Here is a 22,454-nt window from a genome sequence, read left to right on the forward strand (position 1 = left end):
GAAAGAGAAAGAATGATACAGAAATTAATCAGTTCTCCAGAGGGGAAAAAAAAAAAAGTATTTTCTGTTTCAGTTAAGTATAACCACATTATAGGAAGTTTATTTTAGGAGGTAGATGTTATAATAACAGGCTTTTGTTATTTTCATTAATGATTATTAATCATTGCATATGTGTTTCTGAACAAAAAATGGAGCTACTGATACTGTTATAAAAATGTCTTCTCTGAATATATATAACGTTCTAGCTATCTTGTTGTTTCATACAGTCCATATGAAAGACCTCCAATTTTGTACATTTTACAATCTCTTTTCCTTTTAAATGCAGCCAATGTGCTGACTTTTCTGCAGCAAAGAGGGGTTTTATGCCATATTATTAGTACTAACCAGGGTTTAAAACTGGATGCATAGATCCCTCAGTATGTGAATGTCTTGCAATGGTCTCTCTGAGTTCATTATCTGCTTTCCATGTTCAACCTAGCCTGTCCTTTTCACTTTCTCAGTATGATCTCAAGTATGACCAGTGTTGAGATAAGCTGCTCTCACTCTTAGATACTAAATTAATCTGTTTTCGGCCTATATTTTTGCCTCTTGGGAGTGATCAGAAAAGCCCAAGCACAAATGAACTGGCTTGGGATGTCCAAATTTGTTCTGTGTTGGTCAAAGCAAATGGTCCAACCTTTGAAGCATTAATGCTTCTGAGTGGAATTTGCCAGCAATAGTAGCTAAAGCTCTTAAGAAGAGTTTACAAGTTTTTCCAGGCTAAAGTTTGGTTTTTACTGAACTGAACTAGTCTTTAATGGAAATATCTGATCCAGAAAAAATAATGGGTACATTCCACTGCTTTGACTTTAGATGTGAATACATAATTCACATAGATATCTTAAGTGAAGCTTTTGTTTATGTTTCTGTCCTCCCTTGAGCAAGAATTTCATGGAAGATCTTACTCCTGTTCAGTTTAATGAGATTTCCCATGGAGAGTTAGCCTCAGAAGACTCTGGTATTTTTAATATGCACTTTTGAAATATTTCTTAAAGATAATGACAGGATCCATAAAGGAAATGTGCTAACTACAAGCAGGATTGCCATGTATCGTTAATAAGCCTGAGTGGTGCATAATCCTTTGAGGTTCCTATYGTAGGCAGAAAGGTCTTGTGTAGGATTTAAATGAAGCCTAAGTAGATATGTTCTGGAAGAAAAAAAAATTAATAATGAAGACAATTCTGAGAATGTGTTCTTCAGTGGATCTGACTGTTTGTTTATAATATGTATAAACACGAAAGGATAAAAGGGAGCGCCTGAATGAGAGCTATTGTTGTTAAAAGCAAAACTCATTGCAGAATAGGAAAAAACAACTGAAGAACTAAACAAAGAAATAGTGAGCAGGTGCAGAACTTGGAAGGAGAAAGATTTGAACTAGATGGACAACATAGTTTTAAAAGCAGGACTCTGTTTCCCTATTGTTTGGAAGAACAAAAATATGATCTGCGCAGATTGACTCCCTTCCTCTTTGATGCTTCCAATTACTATGTCACAAATGGCAGTGACTGATTTGTGGTAGTGACAGAGTTTTTTTTCCTCTCATTTTGAATTGTCGTCTTCTATTTCTTTCATATATAGATTAACAAGGATTTAGAAAGTTTTTACGTAGCCTTAGTAAGTACAGCTTCTGTAGTGAATGTTTCCATTGTTGAGAACCTTTGCCCCTGAAGCAGATGTCTGAAGGAATACTATTAAATCTATCATATCGTGTAGAAAATAAATGTATTGGAAAAGAGATGCAAAAAAATACATTTTTTTCCAGTTGTCTAGTGAGCGGTGCAGATAACACATTCTTTCAAGCCTACTGGAATAATATAACAATATACATACTAAGGAAATATTCTTATGGCATTATGACTATAAGATAAATTCTCCGATGATAAATGATAATCCAAGCTCTATGAAGTTTATTCTGCTGGAAGCCTAATTGGGTAGTTCCTAACCTATGGGACATACAACCTGGGAAAATCTATTTTTATGGCATGCTGATTTTGCTGACCTTAAGGAAGGTATGTCTGGCAGAATTGTTGAACTAGAAAATGGTGAGAAGAGACAGGTACTCCCAAAAGAAAATTGGTTTGCTGAATTGGTTTTGTTCAGTAGTTTCTTTACATCCCCTCCCTGCCTTCAATCTATTACTCTAATCTAGCTGCTTTATTTGAATTAAGAATTAAATTAGGAATAGATTTTCTACGTAGCTTGGGGGGATTTGGGCAAGAAACACAAAAGTTCTGAAATTCATTTGGTGAAAATAATACAGATGTAGTTGTCTATTTCAAAACGAACAAAAAATACATAAGTCTTTAGTATAGGTATTGATGCAACCACTCGTCATATTAAAGTTTCTTGGCAACTGCCCTTGACTTTCTGCAGCTTTAACTTTATAAAATTCTGATTCTTAGGAKTGATTTTATTTGTTGAATGCCTGCCTCAGTCTGAGATTTCATTAAGAAAATCCAGCCAAAAGATTTTAAACATTTCCAAAGAGCTGGAAAAATATACTGAATTGTTTATTTAAGTAATTATTGATGGATTGTAATGGAAATGCTTTGGTGGATTTGTCCTCTTGAGAAATTCATTTGAATTTTGGATGTGATATTCTGCAAGTCAGGGTGGTATCTTTTACACTGTCTTGGGAAAGAATAAATTATGTGCAGGTTTGCCCAACTTGTAAGTCTGAAAGGTCACTTTTTATGTGTTTACTGCTCTCTGTAGATTGCCAGACCAGCAAAATCTCTCAGATCTGAGCATTTTGTAATTCCTTATATTGTCTAGAAGCCAAATTTTGTAGAAACTGAGCATGCCTCGGCCAGTGATCATAGGGATTTTATAAAGACTTYCCTTGCACCTACTTCCACATATAACAGATATAGCAGAAATACATAGTATATTAGAAACACATAGAAAGGCAAGCTCAAAACTACAAGGCTGGAATTCCTTATGATTGTCCTCACTGATATGATAGAGCTCGTTTTTTATCCCAGGAGCCAAACTCACACACCTAACTTAAAAAGTATTTTKTTTGTCCTAAAGGTATTGGCAATATTTTATAGGTGTGCGGATTCAGTAATATTATAAAGTATAAGATGGATGAGCCTTAACTAGTTCAGTTCAATTAGTCCAGTTAGTACCAATTCACATATTTTGCTCCTGAGCATTCTGCACTGTTATATAGTCTTTTCTACCACGGAGAGGTCAAATTATCAGATTGCTTTGTTGTTTCTGGAGCTAATAGAACTGACTTTTTTTTCTTTAAGGAATTACTCAATAAAGAGTTCCAAAATTGACCCCTTTGACTTGCTCTGTGTGGGATTAGGTAGCTCTCTTCTTTTCTTTTTAAAGAACATCACAAGTTTTTATTAATTTGCCAGGAAAGCACTGTTAAGGAACCTAATGCATGTAATAAGTAAACAGGGAAATGTTAAGAAAACAGAAAATGTTTGTGGAACTGCCAAGTTATTTTAAGCTTCGGAAATGATTTCATAATATGGAAAAGTAAAAAGGAATCTAAACGACTTAGTGAAAGGTGAAAAATGACACACACTGAATTACTATAGTTTTTGTTTCTGATAGAATTGTCAATCTTTTTGATGAATGATGCAACTGATATTGTAACACTCATTATTTAAAATCGTGATTAATCATCTCTGAATTTTGGACATATTGTTAGTAGTAATTTTCTCATGCTTAATGTAGTGATATGTCTTAGGATGGGCAAAATTAGTAGAGTGATAAAAGAAGTAGCTCTCAGAACAYTTTCTTTTGTGTATTTCAGGGGATAACTCCTGTCTCCACTGTCAAAGAGTGAGATCAGCTTTGACTCCAGTCTCGTTTACCTCCTAGGATCATGTTCCAACCAAGCCTACCACTTCTTCCTTCAGCATTTACAGGTATTTTCCTCAGCCATGCTGACAGTCATGTCACTCATCTGAGTGCTCTTATCACATCTACTATAACTAATGAAAAGTAAATGAACTATATGCTGATTGATAGGATTTTCTGATCAGTATATCAGTCTGGCATTTGGCCCAGAGGTTTTAAAGACACTTTCCTGAGCATTTCAACAACATCCTATTTTTGCACTGACATTGTATACCTGAGAAAGCTATTTTTTGGGGGGTTTCATATCCTGGTGTTTACAAACACTGTGATGATTTCTGCACCAAATGATAAATGTTTTCGCTAAATGTGAAAGAAGTAGACAACGTATCTCCTTAAATATCTTCATATTACCACATTCCTCTTTCACGTTCAGTGTGTTTTCTGCTCTAATTGAGATTAGACAGTCTTTTACCATCATCTATCAGAGATGTTAGACTTTCTACTTTCTACTGACTTTCTAGTGCTCCGTGGGTTTCRTAGGCTTTGAAAGACCCTGGTGGCACAAACCTACAGCCACATGACTGTAGTTTGATTTGTATGGACTATTGCTGGCAAGAACCCTTACTTTCCCCTTTCAGACAGTTTCCCCACTTTTCCTTCTACYTCTTTCCTATTTTTCTTTCAGATAATAACCTATTTTTAATTACTTTTTGCTGAAATATCTACAGAGTTTTCTCCTGATGCATGTTATTTACTGATGACTAGACAAAGAGATGTTACTTTTTATTGACTAATATCTACTCTTGTTACATTTTTTCCTTTTTCTAATGAAGCTGTAAACACTTCAACGCAAATGCACTTTCTTTCTCCAGATTTTTACAGCAGGTAGAGTTCATGAGTTTTGGTCATCACAATCACAGAATACAACTAAACAGTCATAAGAAATAATAATCTATTCATTTAAGTGCTTATTTTTGCTATTAAGGTAGGAGTTGATTGTAGTTTTGTCTGAGTTCATTCTGGGTGAAAAAAGCAATAAAAAGTCTATCATCTCTTACTGCAGCCAAGTATTTGTAAACTGAAGTTGCTGAGGGCCCAAGTGATATAAGTAATCTTGAAAACAAATGGGTCAGCCCTGTGCTTGTGAACTTTTGTCCTAGGAAGCCAAGGGGTAAAGGAAAGGAGAAAGGAGGGAGGAGAAAAGGGAATACTCAGTAACATATGTTTACCGGGTACAAGCTTGTACCGGGTACTGTACAAGCTTGCAAAGCTTGTTCAGAGGCTTATATATGTTAAATCTCCAGGAATACTGTCAGATAAATTCAGTGCTGATGAGTAGGTATAATTTTGAATTTTCTACTGGATGTTTGTAGAGTTGTTAGGCTTGAATCCTTGGCTGTAAAATCAGGGYGACAGTGTGGTGTGCTGGGCTAGCCTGGGAGTACATTCCATTCTCTCAATAGAAATTTCCACCCTATCCGTTCAACTGAGGCCAGAAATCATTTACAATTTAGAAAAATGAATCTGTACTACTTTTAAGTCTTCAGTTGAGAAGTATATATTAACAGAGATTATGAAAGCATTTTAGTCTAAATTTAGATGAGAAAATATGTATAAGAACAATGAATATGCAGTAATGCTGACTGTTGCTCTGAAAGAAATTGGTCTCAGAATATTTTAATTTTCACCTTTTTATAAATCTCTGTACATCTATAGAGCTACTAGTGTAGGTTGTTGATATTCATTGGAGGATTTTTTACATTCTATTTTGTAACTGGCAGTGTCAGTCTTTCATACCAAGTGGATCTGTTACTGCTTTTAAGTCTGGTTAGATGGAAAATATTCCCTACAGACATGTTTACAGCAAATCTGTTAATGTTTCTGTTCATTACCATATATTTTCTGTTTTCTAAAATATGACTTCTTATTTTGCAGCATCCTGACATGCTCATCCTGTCTCCTGAGCTCCAACCGTCGCATCTATTCCAGAGGCCATCACTGTAACCCCTGCAGCGCGTCCAGTGCAAGTCRCCTTGGAGAGCCTGGAGTCAGTGATGGCCGTGGAGCTGCTTCCATACCCAGCGYCTCCACGTGCAGAACATACCAGGCTCAACCTTCAGCAGAGTGCAACAGCAGTGGTGGGGAGAACCACAAACTAAATGTGTAAGAGGCTGATAGATTTGATTAAAGGTGCGTGCAGATCTTATTACCTTGGCTTGGTGGTCTACTGACTCATTAATTTAAGAGTGTTTCCATAAAGGATTGTTAGTTTCGTAGCATTAGATTAATTGATGATCTTATCTGGGTAGCTACACGCTTCTGAATTAAGGCCCCGAATTAAAACTGAAAAAATAATTACTTTAAAAGTTTTCATTTCTTTTCTCTTTTAATCAGAAGCCAAAGAATGACTCTAAATGTTCATGGATATAGTGCACAGGAAAAGAGGTCTTGCAGATGTCAACAGGTGTGATTACTTAAAGGTTTTTGCTCATTGATCAATCCATTCAGTAACTACTATAGAAATCCATGCTAAATGAGATGAGTAAGATCTGGCTGAGGAAGAGAAATGTTTTTCTTTCGTTATGTCCAGGTACATTGCCTCTAGTGTACTCGACATCAGAATCTTGACCCAAGAGTATATTGAGTTCAGAAGAATTACACTGGAGTAGAGCCAAAGTTACTGGGTAACTGGCTTTAGAATATAGAATATTGCTTTACTGCTCTTGCAAACACTAGTTGCAGTTTCTATGTGKTTTTTGTGCATTTGTAAAATATACATACAGCCCCCATGTAGACTTTTATTGATGCTGTTTGGAGGCTGTAATAAACTTTCTGTAACATTTTTTTCACCTTGTTGTGTTGCAAGCCTGGGTATTTACACCTTTTTTGATTCTATAAGCTAGAGCTGTTTGCTTTCATTGCTGTAACTGTTTGCTGAAGGATGGACTATATCAGATACGGAARCTTTTGTCACAATAACAACAGCAAAAAGAAATTTTTTTTGCTACAAATTTATTAAGCAAAGGTTCTTCAAGGACCTAATATAGAGAATGCTGATTTGTAGATCCCAAATATGCCCTGGAGTCCTGGAAAGCATTATGTTTTCCTTACCCATTGGCTACTGGTAGAGAGTGCGTGCTTGGAAATTTCCCAAAATACATATTCAAGAATTTTTTTTTATAGTTAAAATGTTTTGTTCCAGCACAAATAAAGAAAACTGAAAATAAGAATATACAAACTTTTCTTAGTCTGGAGGAACAGTGTCCACAAGGGGAGTTGGAATTGCTGTTTTGTGGTCTGGAATTGCTGTTTTGGTAAATGGCCATTGTATGTAACACTTACTGACGAGTACAGTAAGTACTGTATTACTATTATTATAAGTTTATTTAAAAAAAACTTTCGATGTTGAATAAGTCTATCTTGGTTCTTAAAACATAGCCAGGAAAAATTCAAAGCAGACAAGAAAACTTCTTATTTAAACAAAAGGACACCAGCGTATGGGTGGCCATGTTCAAATTCACACCTGAGATGACTGTCTTGGGGAGCTCTTCTCTTGCAGGCTTACAGGTTTCCTTCTCTTGCAGGAAGAAGGGCACAGATAATACAGCACCAGACAGTGTCTATTAAAAAGGATCCCAGATTGCCTTGGCTATCTAGAAGACCAGGTAGGCACAGCCAGTCACTGACAGGTAAAAATGGCTCTTGTCACAGTTGCTTGAGAGTTCAGGTCCTGCAGCCCTGGAGCTCTAGCTGGGAATGCAAAGCTCTCATGTACTCCTGTTGCAGGAGTACAGCATGAGTACCCATAAATAGATTTGGGACTGGARACCTCAGAGACAGTTAATCTAATGTAGATGAATTGACTTTGAGTCTCCAAACAAAGCTGAATAATTTTAATGATGCACAATTTGATAGGATACAATAATGTAATCCTCCAGTGCATGGCCAGGCTAAGTGCCTACAGATGATGGCGAAACACTATAAAAAGACATAAGTTCAAAGCAAGTGGAGAGAAGCAAGATCATTTCTGCTGAATAGTMGTTACTGTTATCACCGAAATGGCAACCTGCTTCTTAACACAGTGCTTTTGTTCCTGTGAGGATCTCATGTGTGCGAATTTAAAATGGGTATGTATTGAGATGCATTATTATATTATTACACACCAGAAAAAATTGTTTGGTCCTATTTTGCATTCACGAGAAAGAAGTGGACTATAGCTCATAAATCTTTAGTATATCTCTTGTGTTAAAAGGGTAAAGTATGAGGATAATAGCATAGCAATGTCTACTAGGATCATACTGTCCTTTAAATTTAAATATCACTTATATGTACTGAAGTATAACCTTTCAGTTATTTACCTGCAGCACATTATCTGGACAATACAGAATCAGACACCATAGTGGGCCCAGAAGAGATTCCCTGCAGTACCATCAAGGAGATTGCCATGAGGCAGCAATAGAAAAAAGAGCTTAGGTCAGCACCAGCAGACACGTTGGTGCCAGAGACGCCCTGCTCTTCCCAACGGCACTTTGCAGCCAGGTACATGTGGTCACTTTAAAATATGTTTAAAATGTTTATCTGTGTGTTTTGTTGTGGCTTGTTATGTGTGTTTCAATGTGTTTAGTGATATGCTTATCAATATTTAAAAAAAAAAAAAAAAACTTGTGTTAGAATTAAGCATATGAATTATTCACTGTTTCATTTATTCAGTCCACTCATTCAAATGAATTCTGTGTTTTCTTTGCATATAGATTTTAAATCYGATATCTATAAAAACCCAAACCTTCAACCAGAGCTTTTACTTTGATAACTGCCAGGATGGGACCATAATTGGAATATTTTCAGAGGAAGTCATTGCATATCTTGCAGACAGTGGAGTGGCTATCATAAGGTAAAGACATTCTGTGGAAGTGATAAGAAATTGGTTGGGGTTTTATTTGTTTTTCCAATGTATTTGTTGGCAGTGCTAAATAGTATATCATTTTGGAATGTCAAAGGCTGTTTGTATTGTAAGGGTAGTTCTCTTTTAATATTAATATGTGGTAGAATACAAAACCTTGTAATTTATCCTTGCCTACTCAGAGGCTAGAATGCCATGGGTTATTTATCTTTAGGGAGCAAAATACTGAGCCAAAGAAAGTTAAGTATGATGCTTTTCAGTAAAGAAAAAGAAATGCATTTATCTTTTACGGAATCATCTGTGCAAGCCTCCTCCAGAAGTAGGAGCGAGTATGTGTTACAGTGGATAAGACCTAATAGTTTTAGGTAGTGACTATCTCTGTAACTTAACAGCAAATTAACATGCACTAGGAAATAGCTGTGAGAGCCATCGTTTGGATCAGCTTTGTTATTTCCATACCACAACACAAAAGAGCTGAATAAATGTAATATTTTATTGATCACAAACATAGTATTTTAGAATAAAATGCATGATGATTCATACAAACAAAGGGAAATTAAAGCAAAACCAAAATAATTATTTCACATTTTTTCATTTCATTCTTAGTCTAAGCAATAAATACAATGCTAGAGCATCTATTAATCCTATTTACATAGTACATTACTTGAACATTGCCTGATTTCCAGCCTGAATATTTCATGACATGAAAAAGAGTACATGTTGCAGCATTTCTACAGCCAAATAGATGACCAAAACAAAAAAAACAAACAAAAAAGTTAATATTAAAAAAATAAACTGAGGGCCCTATAATGGAGCATGAATCCTGCTCTATCATGCTATCTCTCTGTGCCATTTATCATCTTAACTGAAGACAGTAGCATTCAAAATAGACAATCCATGTCATRGAAAACTAACATCCTTATATTACAGATACCAAATATAAGACAAGCTCCTAGACAAGGCAAGTATTTCCCTAGCCCCTTTTGGACTGATATAAGAAAACCCTCACTAGATAGCCAACAAAGTGCAAACAACAGAAATGTTTGCATGTTCAAAAGACTCTCATAGTCCCATCACCACAGAGAACATAGATAAAAGCTAAATTTTTTGCTAAAGTAGAAAACATGAGGAATATGAATATAAGGCTTTGATCTAATTTATGACAAAAGATTTTTATGGAGCAGAGCCTGCTCTGGGCTGTGAATGAAGTGAAAAYGATGAGGTAGGAAGAGGAAATAGGGAATTTGTATTTTCCAGTACAGAACAGGAACTGGGCTAGCTAACCCCAGAAGAGGTGGGGAATGGTAGTGCTCCTCTGCCAGGGCCAGACATGAACATTTTCTTGCATATTCACCTGCATGTATGTTTCTTTTTCAAATTCAAGACAAGTGCTCCTAGAAACAGGCTGTGGTTGTCCACCTAGAAGTATTAGAATAATAGCTATACAAAAATGTTATTTTTGCCCCCCTCCTAATTTCCCCTTACAAATTTCTCTGATAGTGGACAGGGAGCTATCAGAATCCAGTAACTTGCATTWAATGAAACAGATTTGGTTACACAGTCTATTAAATTTGAACTGTAGAGCTGAAAAGAAAGCTGAATTCATAGAATTTAATATTTTATTACACTCTCTACTGTCATTTATGTGTTAATTACAACAACCCATGGTACCACTGAAATAACTGACTGATTATATGCCTTGAAAGGGCTTAACAGCACTTTTTAGAATAGACAGGTATCTGCCTGGGCTTTGATCTGCAACTGGTACCTTATTTCCCATGGTTTCTGGAAGTGGGGCWCACCAAATGCATGTATCTGAAAACAACCCAGGATACAGACCAGGAATAGTAGGAGCCAAACAGCCATGAATCTTAAAATTAATGAGTTCCACTGACAGCAAGAGTACAGCTCTGATCTGGTCCCCACTGTGTAAAGCTATGCAAGAACAGGAATTTTGTGCACCCACAGAACACTTTTTCCAAACGTTGCACAGACTAAACAATAATATGTAGCTCAGAAGGCACACCTGTAAATAACTTCTAATCATGTTACAACAGATACCAAGGCTGTATTCTTGCAATATAAGAGCTGATTGCCATATTTCACACAACTCCAAGTAGAGCATATCAGAAACTTTGCATCAGTCTTGCAGAAGAACAGAAATCTTAATTTGTGCAGCCCATCTGGGATTCTATATTATGAACCTAACTTGTTAATAAGACAAAACTACTTTCTGAGTTCAAACACCAGACTAGGAACTCTAAAACACTATGTAAAGGTGCAATTTACATGAACTTACACCCCCCTAATGTTTTCCATCTAAATAAAAAGCATTTACAGCCTCGTGAAGTCACAAACCAATAAACACTGCAACAGCACATTAATTAGGTGCTAATTAAATTTACTAAAAGGCAAAAATGAATTAATTGCTGAAAACCAAAGTGGTCTCACAAGGACCTATCTTTCAGATTTGTATTGACATAAGTGCACCTAAAACATATTAGCAGTAGAATAACCTATCAACTTTCTCCACTTCTCTTTTTCCATTTCAAGTAGACTTATCTCTGCAAAATAAACCAGTATTCCTTTTTCTACTTTTGCACATTCTAGTAAGTTTTACACTCACATCATATCATGCTCTCCCACTTTAGGTGAACTGACAAAGAAAAAACAGCTTCTATTATTKCTTTAAAGCAAAAAGATTAACAAACCCACCTTCACCTCAATCCTTATATTTAAGGACCTCCAGACCTTCCTGACAGCCTCATCATTTTCACAGAGACCTTTATTTGCCAATACAACCAACAAAACAACTTACTGATGGTTTATGAGAAGACTGAATCTGATCTAAGGCCTAATAATATAAAAATTTATCAATCTCAAAGCTTCTTTTATAAATCAAACTTTATAATTAATTTTGGAAACATTCATGACATTGCTAACATTAATCAAACAAATTAATCTGAATTTAATCTCTGGCTTTAAAGGCATCACATCATTCAATTTTGCATGCTTTTCCCAAGGAAGCTACAAAATTAATCAAAATGTTGTCCCAAAATTAAGGAATAAGGTATCAGGCACAGGGCCAGAGCACTACATAAAACCAGACAACCCTAAACACCACCATCACAATTTGTACATGATTTTTTTCCCAGTCACGTACTTACTTAAGCACAAAATAAAGTCCCCTCGGCCCAGTCATGAATTACCATCTGGAGGGACTTACAGTTATTCTGCACTTTTCTTTCTCGCAGTAAGACCTCATAGATATTCTCCGCATTAAAATCAATAAGAAGCTTCCATGAACTCCAGTCAGAGAAGGTGATACACCCATGTATGTGAAAACAGCTTAAACATAAAAAAACCCTCAAAACTTACTGTATTCAGTTGCAGTATGAAAGCAGGTAGAGTCTTAAACTTACACTGGCTTCTGTATGCTTCACTTAAAAGACTAGTACTACCAAACTGGCTCTGAATCAGTATTTGTCACACTATTAACTTAGACTATCTTTTTTCTTTTTTTTTTGCCCCCTATGAGTCAGATGGTGGACACAAAATTAACCTGGACAATATACTCCCATTATTGCACCATTTCTTTCTGCTATCTTTTAGGTCAAATTAAGACAATAGTCTGGTAAATATGGTATTTACACTAAATGTCTATAGGCAAATGAAGTGGCTTCAATACAATGCAGTCTTTATACAAACTTCCAAGAGAAAAAGAAATCCTTCATTGATTCCCTTTGTACAAAAAAAAATTGCCAACTTTGTCTACACAGTAGAAACTGAAGAGGCAAAGTTTGTATTCTAACATATGTACTTATATAAATGCATATATATAGATATATATGCACACATATATATGCACAGGTGTCCATAGKATATAGATACACAGAAACACAAACATGTATATGCATATGTATATACACATAAGAAAAAAAAGTGTGGTTTTAGTTTGCATCATTCAGGAAGAAAACATATCCCAAGTTAGGCAAAACTGCTTCTGGCCATGAAGTCAAATCAATCAAGTTCACGAGTTGTGCGTGCGACACGCCGGCAGCCACGGAGTCTGGCAGTCACCCATACAGCTTTTCCGTCTTTAAAACAACAGTCTCCATGTCATGGTAGCCTTTCCCATTTAAATGTTCGCTGGTGCAGTCGTGGTTGTAGCTGTAGCCCTGAACGTCGCTGATGGATGACACGGTGTAGGAGGCTGTGCGCATGGCGTCTGAATGGCTGAAGCTGTGCTCAAACTGGATTTTGTACTGATTCCAGTGTCTCCGCAGAACAGCTTGGACCTATGCCAGGAAGCAAAGGAAAAGAAATGCATATAAAGTATGTAGAAAGATATATTTCATACATCCTGAATGCCAGAATAAATGGTGCTCATGATACTAGAGGGTAAGGGCTCAGTAAGCTTTTAAAATCAGGGTCCCTACATACGATATGGTACATGAGACATTCTGAAAGAATTACAGTTCACACAGGCATTAKTCCTTGGCAAATTCAGAGAGCTATAATTACATTTTTACATTGCTGGTGTATTAGGTGCTCAGGAAAAGCACAGATCATAGATGACACGTGGCAGCCGCAACACAACTTTCTGCTTTCTCCCCTGTGAACTGAAGTCCCAAGTGGACAGAATAGAAATACAGATGTAAAAGAAGTGATTCTTTTGATGTGCATAGTTAAAAGGTCATATCTTCAGCAGCTGCAAATTCCTTTGCTTTCACTGAACCATGATTTACATTTGCTACAGCTCTGATACAAGAAAGGCATTTTTAAATTATTGACTATGCTTTAATCAAACAACTAGAAGTTCTATTTCCTGACCTGCATTCAGCACACATTTCAACTGTGGTTAAAAATAAAGCTGATTAAAATAGTTGAAGGCCGCAGCTTGTTTACATCTCTCCACTGTAAGGATGTCATGTTTATCATGGGCTTCTTCTACTACAACACGGTTAAACACCTGTGCATACTGGATTGATGAAGAGTCACATAATTCACATGGGATTAGTTTTTCAGGAAAGATGCCAAGGGAACAATGACGAGACTGCCAATAGCTGTTGTAGCTGCTGTTTTAAAAGGTCTCTTCTAAGTACCAGCTGTCAAAAAAACCTGCCCACAGATCACAAATATTTAATTTTCTCTTCAGGCAGGGTCTGTGCTTAATGACCAGTTCTTGGTCATTAAGTTCATGGTCAAGAAAGCCAAGGGATGCACACGTACATTTATAGCACGTAAACCATAGCATGGCCACTAGCCCCAGCCTCACTCAAAATCACAGCTTTCATTTCACTTAGAAGCTAAACTTAGCAGTGAATAACCATCCATGGCTAAATATTAATTTGTGGGTAAAGATTTTTTAGGATTTTTCCATATGGCTTAAGGGTTTCTTCCATCTTGGCTCAAAGTTTTTATAACATAATGGCTTCTTTTGTCTACTTTTGTTTTGGCTATGAAAAATAAAATAAATGTAATCCTAAATATATTAGGATGTAATTTTTAGATTTACTGCAATCTGGTATTGAAATACCCCTATTAAGAGGCAACATCATATTTCAAACAAACAAAATGTTGAATGGTAAGAAAAGAATCAAATCAATAACATAAGGAAGTTATTTGACAAACTTACCTGTACTCTATATTAGTGCTGGCACTGACACCCCCATCGTAGGCTGCACTGCCCAAGAAATTTGCACATGTTCCTTGGCCTTTGCACTGTTAACAGGTCATATCTGCTATTTTTTTTTTTTGGATGCTGTTTATGTTTTTTTTCACCACATCTCTCTACTGCAGTCTGTTTTATTATCCCGTGTGGGCCAGGGGTGGCCTGCAAGCCCCTGCTTGAGCAGGGCTGGGCTCCTGGTACTCCATACAGAAGGCCAAGTGGTACAACAGCAGCTGGGAAATACTCAGGTATGGATAAAAGGAAATTACAACTTTCTAGCATTTTTCAATTGCTAATACCCCACTGAAAAAAAAAAAAAAAGCTTTTAAAACTATTGTCATTCATAATTCCAATTTTGATATCGATTGCTAATCCATAATTTACAGTTGTCAAAACAGCACAGAAGCGTTAACACCAGCCTTTGATGCCTAAGGGGTTTGTACAGTTTGTACTGAGTTGCTGCTATGACCAGTGATGGTGAAGAAGCACCTCATACACCATGACTAAGGCACAGGCTGAGGCTGTGTGATGGCAGTGAAATACACACACATGCCTGTAGCACRTCTGCCAGAAGCAGAATCTTCCAGGAAACAGTTTTTTTCCACACTTCTTTCCTAACTATACTGTCCCTCTTCCCACATTGTATCTTATCATTCCAATTATAAGGCAATAAATGTCTTCTAGAATACAATGCAATAAACAAAAAATGCAGGGATCTTATAAAATAGTGTTGGTTGAAGTACTGAGAGTAAAACAGAAGCACTCATGCATCTCTTAAAAGAAGAAATAAAATCCTAAAACCAYAGGAAGATTCAGAGGAGGAAGAAGGGTGATTCTGCTTGAATCAGTTCTTACACTGGCCAAATATTTAGTGCATAAGTAAATATTACCCTGCAATAAGTTGGTGCAACCACACCAAAAAAAAAAAAAAATGTATGACATCTGATTAAGAAAGCTAAGTGTTCAGTCATATGAACACATCTGCTTACTCTCACACTTCTGCTTACAGCCATAAAGGGCAACAGCTCTAAATGTAGAACAAACAAGGAAACTGCAGGAGTAAGTGCAGATTATAGTTCCTTTCCTGCCAAAAGTGCTGGAAAGATTTAGTTGGATTTGGGGTTTTCATGGTGGTGGTTTTTTTTTTTTTTTTTTTTTTTTTTTAGGTAGTTTTCTTTTACTAGCAAGACTCATAAGAAAATTCAAATTTGTGCGTGTGTTTTTAAAAAACTTTCTATCACGTCAGTCTAAGCCTGTGAGACCTTGTAAGTGTAAAGCTTGGGTGCCAGTTTCTAGTTGAAAGACTATCTACTGAATCTCTAGGATAACAGACACCTTAGTGATGACTTCCTCTAGAGAGAAATATCCCTCTCTAGATATTGAATTACACTTTGCTTTATATGATATTTACTGAGGATTTATATCAAAGCAACAAGAGTCCTCTGTTCCTTCTGTAATCAGGAGCTGCGGCTAGTTCTGAGCACAAAAGAGTCAGCCCTATGGTACTTACAATACAACCATGGCATATTTCTTCCCACTTCTTTCCCAATCTCTACCCTTAGCAGCAAGTTTTTTGCTTTTTAAAAATATTTACATTTAACAAGTGAATTTAGGGATTTAAAAATTATGTATATTTTTGGCTAACCATATCCTTAATTGCTGAAAAATAATTGAAACATCTTAAAAAAAGGACAAGTACAACAAAAAAAACTTTTACCTCTCCATTAAAGAAGCAGAAAATTGTAGCCACTAGTAGACCCTGCAAAATAAAAAGATTTTGCTCAATTACAGGTACTACAGATTTCTTCAGGTATGTGATAATTGCATGATAAAATTCAGCTATAGACAGCAAAAGGGAAAAGGTATTACAAACCTAAACCTAGGGAATTATTTCTAAAGATGTAGTAGTAAAAACAAGTGGGTCAGCTGCCCACCAAGCTATGTACTTTTTCCTCAAGAAAATTCAGTGCATTGAGAAAATGCAATATATTTATAAGCAGGAATACTGTATAAAGCTCTTCCCATTAAAAACTAAAATCTAGCGATTATTTTTCCTCCATTTGCTGGGGGAAATGGCCCCAGAACCCAGCAGCCCAGAGGCTGCTTCGTGGGCCCTACCTGGTAGTGCATGAGGATGTGCATCACGTAGTCGTAGACCTCCTCGGCGATGCGGCCCTCRGGCCGCCACGGGAAGAGCACAAACTCGATGCCGAGCAGGGGAACCAGGATAAGGGTGGCGCGGACGGCCTTCATGTACAGGTTGGACTCTGCCTTGTGGGTGTCCTTCAGCTTCGTGATGAGAACGCGAACRATGTTCAACAGGAAGAAAAGATTCACCTGGGGAAAAAATCAAAGGGCAGAGAAGATATTCAGGGGGATGAAAAAAATACACACRGACAGTTTTATAAAACTAAAAAAAGACGACAAGAGGAAGTAAACTCATAGTACGTGGATATCACTGATTAAATAATAAACAGTTAAATCTCGCTGAAAACACATTCAAGAGACTCTATTAGAGTATGTTTAAAATCCTTAAGAGAGCAGGCTCTGACATTGAATTTTTATGTCCAGTCCTCTCATTTATTAATGAAATATCCACCCAGATAATGTTATAGAACCCTTGATGGTGATTTAAAAAAAGAAAATTTCTTTCAGGCCACCAGTATAGCAACAAGACCAATTCCTATAACATAGTCTCAAAAGCTAATTTAAGACAAAAGGGCAGTGAGGAATAAAATACTTAGCAAAAGCTTTTCATTTAAAACGGCTAAATATTGGTTATACAAATAATGGAATTAACTAATTTTAAATTGCCTTTTTCTCAGTGGCTGCAGTGCCAACTGTAAGAAGATAGACCTACAAAAACTACTCTGAAATCAATACTGCTATCACTTAAGTTCAGCTCTGTTACTTTTTTATTTTTTTCTCCTCCATTTTGATCAATATTTTCCTAGAGTAAAAGTTCACATAACACTAGCAGTGTTACTGTTTCATTCCCAAAGTATTTCTTCAGTTGTGGTTGCTTAGACAAACTTTTACAATTAAGTGGGCAACTGAATACAACTTAAATCAAAATGCAACTTATGTCTGTTCCCATTTAGAGCTTCTTTGACCTGGATCTGACCGCAGTTACATAATTACAGGGATTGTAAAAGCAGCGTTGTTAACTTTATGTAACTGTAGGATTTTTCAGTGCCATACAAGAGTTAAAGGCCTAATTCCCATTGGCTTTTGCCAATTCTCCCTGGCACCCCTTGGACAATCCCCTTCATGCTCTTTGAGATCTTGCTTCTGCTAGTAGAAACAGTGTTGTTTCCCTTGTTATCTAATTTGCAGTTTAATATTGTTGCTTAAACATCTACTAAAGCAGGTCATGCTTAGTAAAGTGTGAAAATTGTATCTGGCAAGCAAGCTGCTTAAGCAAATGAAGGTTCTGTTCACACAGCCTAAACACATGCACTTATCTTCTCACTTCATCCCTGGCTTGTCTTTTCTGAATTGACATATTAAATTTTATAGTTGCCAGAAAGGAAAGACACACTTTTAAGGTATTTTCATATCATACATATCACAAGCCAAATGTGTAGCTGTGTTTAATCTTCATTATTCCCACATGCATTTTTCTTGTCTTAGCACCGTAAATTTATTTGAAAAGCAAGAGAAAAGTTTTCAATCAGCTTCTCCTGATGTTTTTGCATTTTGCAAAGGAAATCGACACAGATTCCACCAAAACTACACACATTAATGAGATTTATTATAACTCCAGTGATATTGAATGACATTCCTAATGTTGACTTCTGTGAAGACCTGACTGCCCGAGATTAGACTAATCCAGTGCATTTGAAGTCAGTAGGAGTCTTGTCCCTAGTTTCAGGGTGACTTTGTGCATGTCACTGCTAAGAGAAAAATGACTAAAATCCTATAAAGTGATCACTTCATGAAAGGTGGTGTACATGTCAAATTTTATAGTGTGTAAATGCAGACAACACAACATACATGCCACTGAAATGAGCAAAAACTCCCATCAATTTCTGTGAATCCTTCTGCTTAAGATGAAAGCAAGAAAGATTAAAATGATTTTGGATTTGGTTTTAGGTATGCAGATTAGAGCATTAATATGTCTTTACATGAACATATATGGCAGACCTAACTATTGGGACAGAGCATTATCAGTAATAATCCAAACCTTAAGGGTCATGATCTCAGTTTCATGGGCAGAGTGCTTCATGCACATCAGGTTATTAGAGCATTCTTGAAACATAAATTTACCAGCTAATCTTCCTATGAATGAAAATGTGGCAGTCTGGCAGTCACAAGAACCACAAGCTCTGTGAGTGGGCTTTGGGGAGAATTCTCCGTGCACAGACTGAAATGGTTTCCAAAAGTCTAGTGAATATTTTCTTTCCTAATGAACTTCGCTGCATTATCTGAAAAGCCATAAGAAAAGTCAGTAGACATAAAATATCTTTGTTAGGTCAGCCTGAAGATTCTGTTACAATAGGAGAAATTACTCTAATATATGTAATAAGCAGCTAATTGAGTTCTACATGTAGACAGCCTCTACAGTGCAGTGTTATCTGCATTAGACATTCTTAGATACTAATTATAGWGATATTTGTGTAAGTAGCTGTATATTGAACATTAGTGTTTCCTTTTATTGCTCATCTATTGCTGTTTAGCCATAACATGACTGAATCGCGTAGGTTAAGGTCAGTCTTAGTACATTTATTTGTATCAATGCATTTTTTTTGCCTAGAATTCTAGGTTACTTGCCTAGAATTTAATGTCTTCAAGTAGCAAGGATTTGTGCTAGCTTGCTTGCTAGCACAAATCCTAGCACAAATTATGCTGGCAGGATTCTGCTCTCTAAAAGATTATGGGAATCTGTGAAGCTGAGGAGCTACAATACCACAAGRGCCAAAGCACACATGGCTAGATCAGTACTAGGACAGAGGGAGCCACRTATAGTTGCAGAACTACTTCCCCTCATCCTTTTCCAGGCTCCTGCTCTGATTTCTCCCTTTACTGRATTCCCACCTGTGGTCAGTTCTATGACATGCAGCAGAGCTCCRTCTGCACTCCACTCAGGTCTAGCCTAGTTGTACCGGCCTGGGCAGTCAGAAAGGAGGACTGAAGCACGTCAGCTAAAGGAGGGTTTTGAACTTGTCCTTCCAGCACTCCAGGCAATGTTTAGAACTTCCTTGTCACTAGGACTTAGATGTAATGATAACCAGTACTGCAAAACCTGAGTTTCTTGTAGGCCCACGATATAGCTCCTTATTAAGGTCAGGATTTGTTATTTTGTGTGTCTAAAGCACCCTACAGGATGAAGAGAGAATCCTGCAAATGACAGTTGCCCGTAAATGTTAGCCCTAGTCTTATCGATTTCTAAGATCATGAACAAAATAAGAAAGAAAAACAAGTGATCTGAAAAATGCTTACCAACAGCGCAGCACAAATAGGACCATGGATGATGTACAGCAGATGAGTATCAGAGCTGATCCAGCAACTACAGAAACAGGGAAAGAAAAAAAATATATATTTGATAGTTTATTATCTGTTCCTTTCCTTTTTTTTTTTTTTTTTTTTCCTCCTTTAAAGAGGATGTAACAGTTTTGCAAAGCAAGTGAAGAAGCTACTTACTTGTCATTGTAATATAAACTTCTTGCAACAGCATGTATGCATGCAGGGATCAGCGGAAAACCTATGAAGGAAAAACAACATTTACTTTATATAAACCTGACTAATAACTAGGTAATTTGCATCCCTTACAGGAATCTTCCGCATTTTCAGCTCACCAACAGAAACTTAAATGATCCTTGTAATTTTATTTTCTGAAATTTCATTTGGACGTGAGTATGAGGCTTTATTCCTACTATCTTAGCAGGAAATACACAGAAACACAGGAGAAAAAAAAGGCAATCAAATTATAGCTATTTAAAACATAACAATCAGCCCTTAGTAACACAGATTTTTTTCAGACTGCAACTCGCAGTAATACTAAATAGGTAAGTGTACATATGATCATAGTTTTAAAGAACGATTAAAAATGCTGGTAATGTTTTTAGTGGTATTTACCGGATATTCAAAAAACAGTATTGCCTGCAAAAATATTTGAAAATGGACTGTGAAAATCATGCTGAACTAAAAGCTTTCTCAAAGAAAAAAACAAATAGTGATTTGGGATGCTTGATATCCTACCTATACCTGATTTTCAGAAACTGCTGAGCACCTCTGATCTCATCACTATGTCTGGTCTGTGAGTGCGGCGAGATAGCTAGGAGCAGAAGCACCAGGGCACGTCACAGCTGAATGTTCTGTGCTCGTATACCGAAGCTGAGGAAAAAGCCTTCACTTGCACTTTGTGAATGTGCTGCTCTGCATTATCTGAAACTACTGGGCTTGACTTGTTAGTTTTGCTAGTTATTACTTCAGGTCTTCAGCTAAAGCAATTCTGTGTTTGCTTAGCGAACAATACAGGTCAAATGGAGCTGCTGGAAAAATAAATGCTTGGCCATGTCTAACTCGATTCTGACTCTCCGCCCTAGACATGGCGAGACTTCTCTGAAAACAAACATCCATTCCTGTATAAACATCTTGGAGATGAGGAACAATGAATAATTACTTAACATCTTTTTTTTTTAATAATAGGAGGCTTATTTTCTCTATTCAAAGGAGGAGTCACTTCCTGACTCCAGAAATGCATAATCTCTCATTCAGCAAAGATAGAGGCACACAGAGCTTCCTGTGTTATAGGCCTGCTGAGCCACCACACACAGACATATGTCATCATCGTTCAAAGCAGCAGCTCAGAGAAGCAAAGGGCAGAACATTCACCTTCTTATGAAAAGCACATTTTTATAAGGAGCAATACAAGATAACAGTGCCCTGAAAATACAGAATATGAAATTTCATTACCCCAGCCAAGAAGGTAGTACCACAGCAAGTGTTGTTTCTCAGCAAAAACTGCCACCACGATGAGGGTATGCAGGTAAATGCCTTCGCACAGCATCCAAAAGTAATTGCAGCCCATTAGATACAGGTAGATGAACTGGGACACTTTGCAACTAACCTGCAGAAAAAGCAGAGAATATAAACAACACAAATACTTAAGCGACAAAAACCTCAGAAATGCATTTGTAAAGTGAAAGAAAAAAAAATGGAAGAAAAAATGTCATCAAATATTAGTATTTATTCTGCTTTTCTGTAATTATGCATTTTATTGTGACAAAGTCTGTAGTTGAGCCTGTATTTTATTCATCACCATAGGAACCTTGATATCCTCAAGCATGATGGCAAGAAACAATAATGACATTTTCCCTTTTAATTGTAAGTATTGTTTATTTTGACCATTCCAGTCAACAGGCAGCCCTTAAATTATCTGATGGTAACTGCACTGTAAAATTCTCCTGGTGTAATAATCCTCTCTTATACTAACCACTACACGTAAGTATTCCAGAGAATTAATTACATTTAGAAAMTGCTGACAATACTTTGGGTTATAACCTTTTCATAAGAATCTGCATGACAGATGCTGGTGGGAAGCTATCCTATTGAGACTAAATATACATTTATGCCAAAGTACCCTAAAATACTTTTCAATTAAAATATCATAATATAGTTCATTGTAARGACTAAAAGGTGAGGTTGTGAAAAAGTAACAACAGATAATTTTGTTGAATCTGTTTTGAACAGTGTGGATCCATTATTTTCTCTGAAATTATTGGTTATATTAGAGACTAGATATATTTCTGGCAGTTAGTCTAACGTTAACCATAAATCAATATCATGCTCTACTCCTTAACTCACTTGTCAATGGATTCTCAGTTATTTCAAGCCTACTTTTATGGGCTTTTACAGGAGAAAAACAATTTTGTCTTATCCAGTTCCTAGAATCTCTGTACTTTTTGCCCTAACTTTTACAGAATTTTAATTTGTCTTCCAGATCTAACTAAAAAAAAAAAAAAAAGCTGTAGTTAGGGAATTTTGGTTTTTCTTTCTGTATTTAATTTTCTTTCT

At 36.5% G+C, this 22,454-nt stretch overlaps 1 protein-coding gene and 1 long non-coding RNA gene across 3 annotated transcripts in view; one reads left to right on the top strand and one right to left on the bottom strand.

Annotated features, from left to right (window-relative positions):
* The first annotated feature begins 3,831 nt into the window (after nucleotides 1-3,831).
* Nucleotides 3,832-8,285, top strand: LOC112942761. Of its 2 annotated transcripts, XR_003248449.1 has the most exons (4): nucleotides 3,832-3,929; nucleotides 5,797-6,051; nucleotides 7,446-7,526; nucleotides 8,226-8,285. It is a non-coding gene; the product is annotated as an uncharacterized LOC112942761 (long non-coding RNA). The 2 variants fall into 2 exon arrangements; XR_003248448.1 differs by lacking the exon at nucleotides 3,832-3,929 and having other exon boundaries at nucleotides 5,796-6,051.
* A 4,411-nt stretch (nucleotides 8,286-12,696) lies between these two features.
* CALCRL (calcitonin receptor like receptor) overlaps nucleotides 12,697-22,454 on the bottom strand; it is a 17,994-nt gene continuing 8,236 nt past the window's right edge. The window contains exons 7-12 of the mRNA XM_026033727.1: nucleotides 21,354-21,507; nucleotides 20,079-20,139; nucleotides 19,878-19,944; nucleotides 16,554-16,772; nucleotides 16,153-16,194; nucleotides 12,697-13,059 (exon numbers count right to left, since the gene is read on the bottom strand). Of these exons, the coding sequence (XP_025889512.1) occupies nucleotides 12,838-13,059; nucleotides 16,153-16,194; nucleotides 16,554-16,772; nucleotides 19,878-19,944; nucleotides 20,079-20,139; nucleotides 21,354-21,507 (765 nt within the window). The 3' untranslated portion in view covers nucleotides 12,697-12,837. The remainder of the gene's footprint in view (nucleotides 13,060-16,152; nucleotides 16,195-16,553; nucleotides 16,773-19,877; nucleotides 19,945-20,078; nucleotides 20,140-21,353; nucleotides 21,508-22,454) is intronic.

The sequence above is a fragment of the Nothoprocta perdicaria genome, unplaced genomic scaffold (assembly GCF_003342845.1).
Source record: "Nothoprocta perdicaria isolate Ctin4 unplaced genomic scaffold, notPer1 scaffold_132, whole genome shotgun sequence".
NCBI lineage: Eukaryota > Metazoa > Chordata > Aves > Tinamiformes > Tinamidae > Nothoprocta > Nothoprocta perdicaria.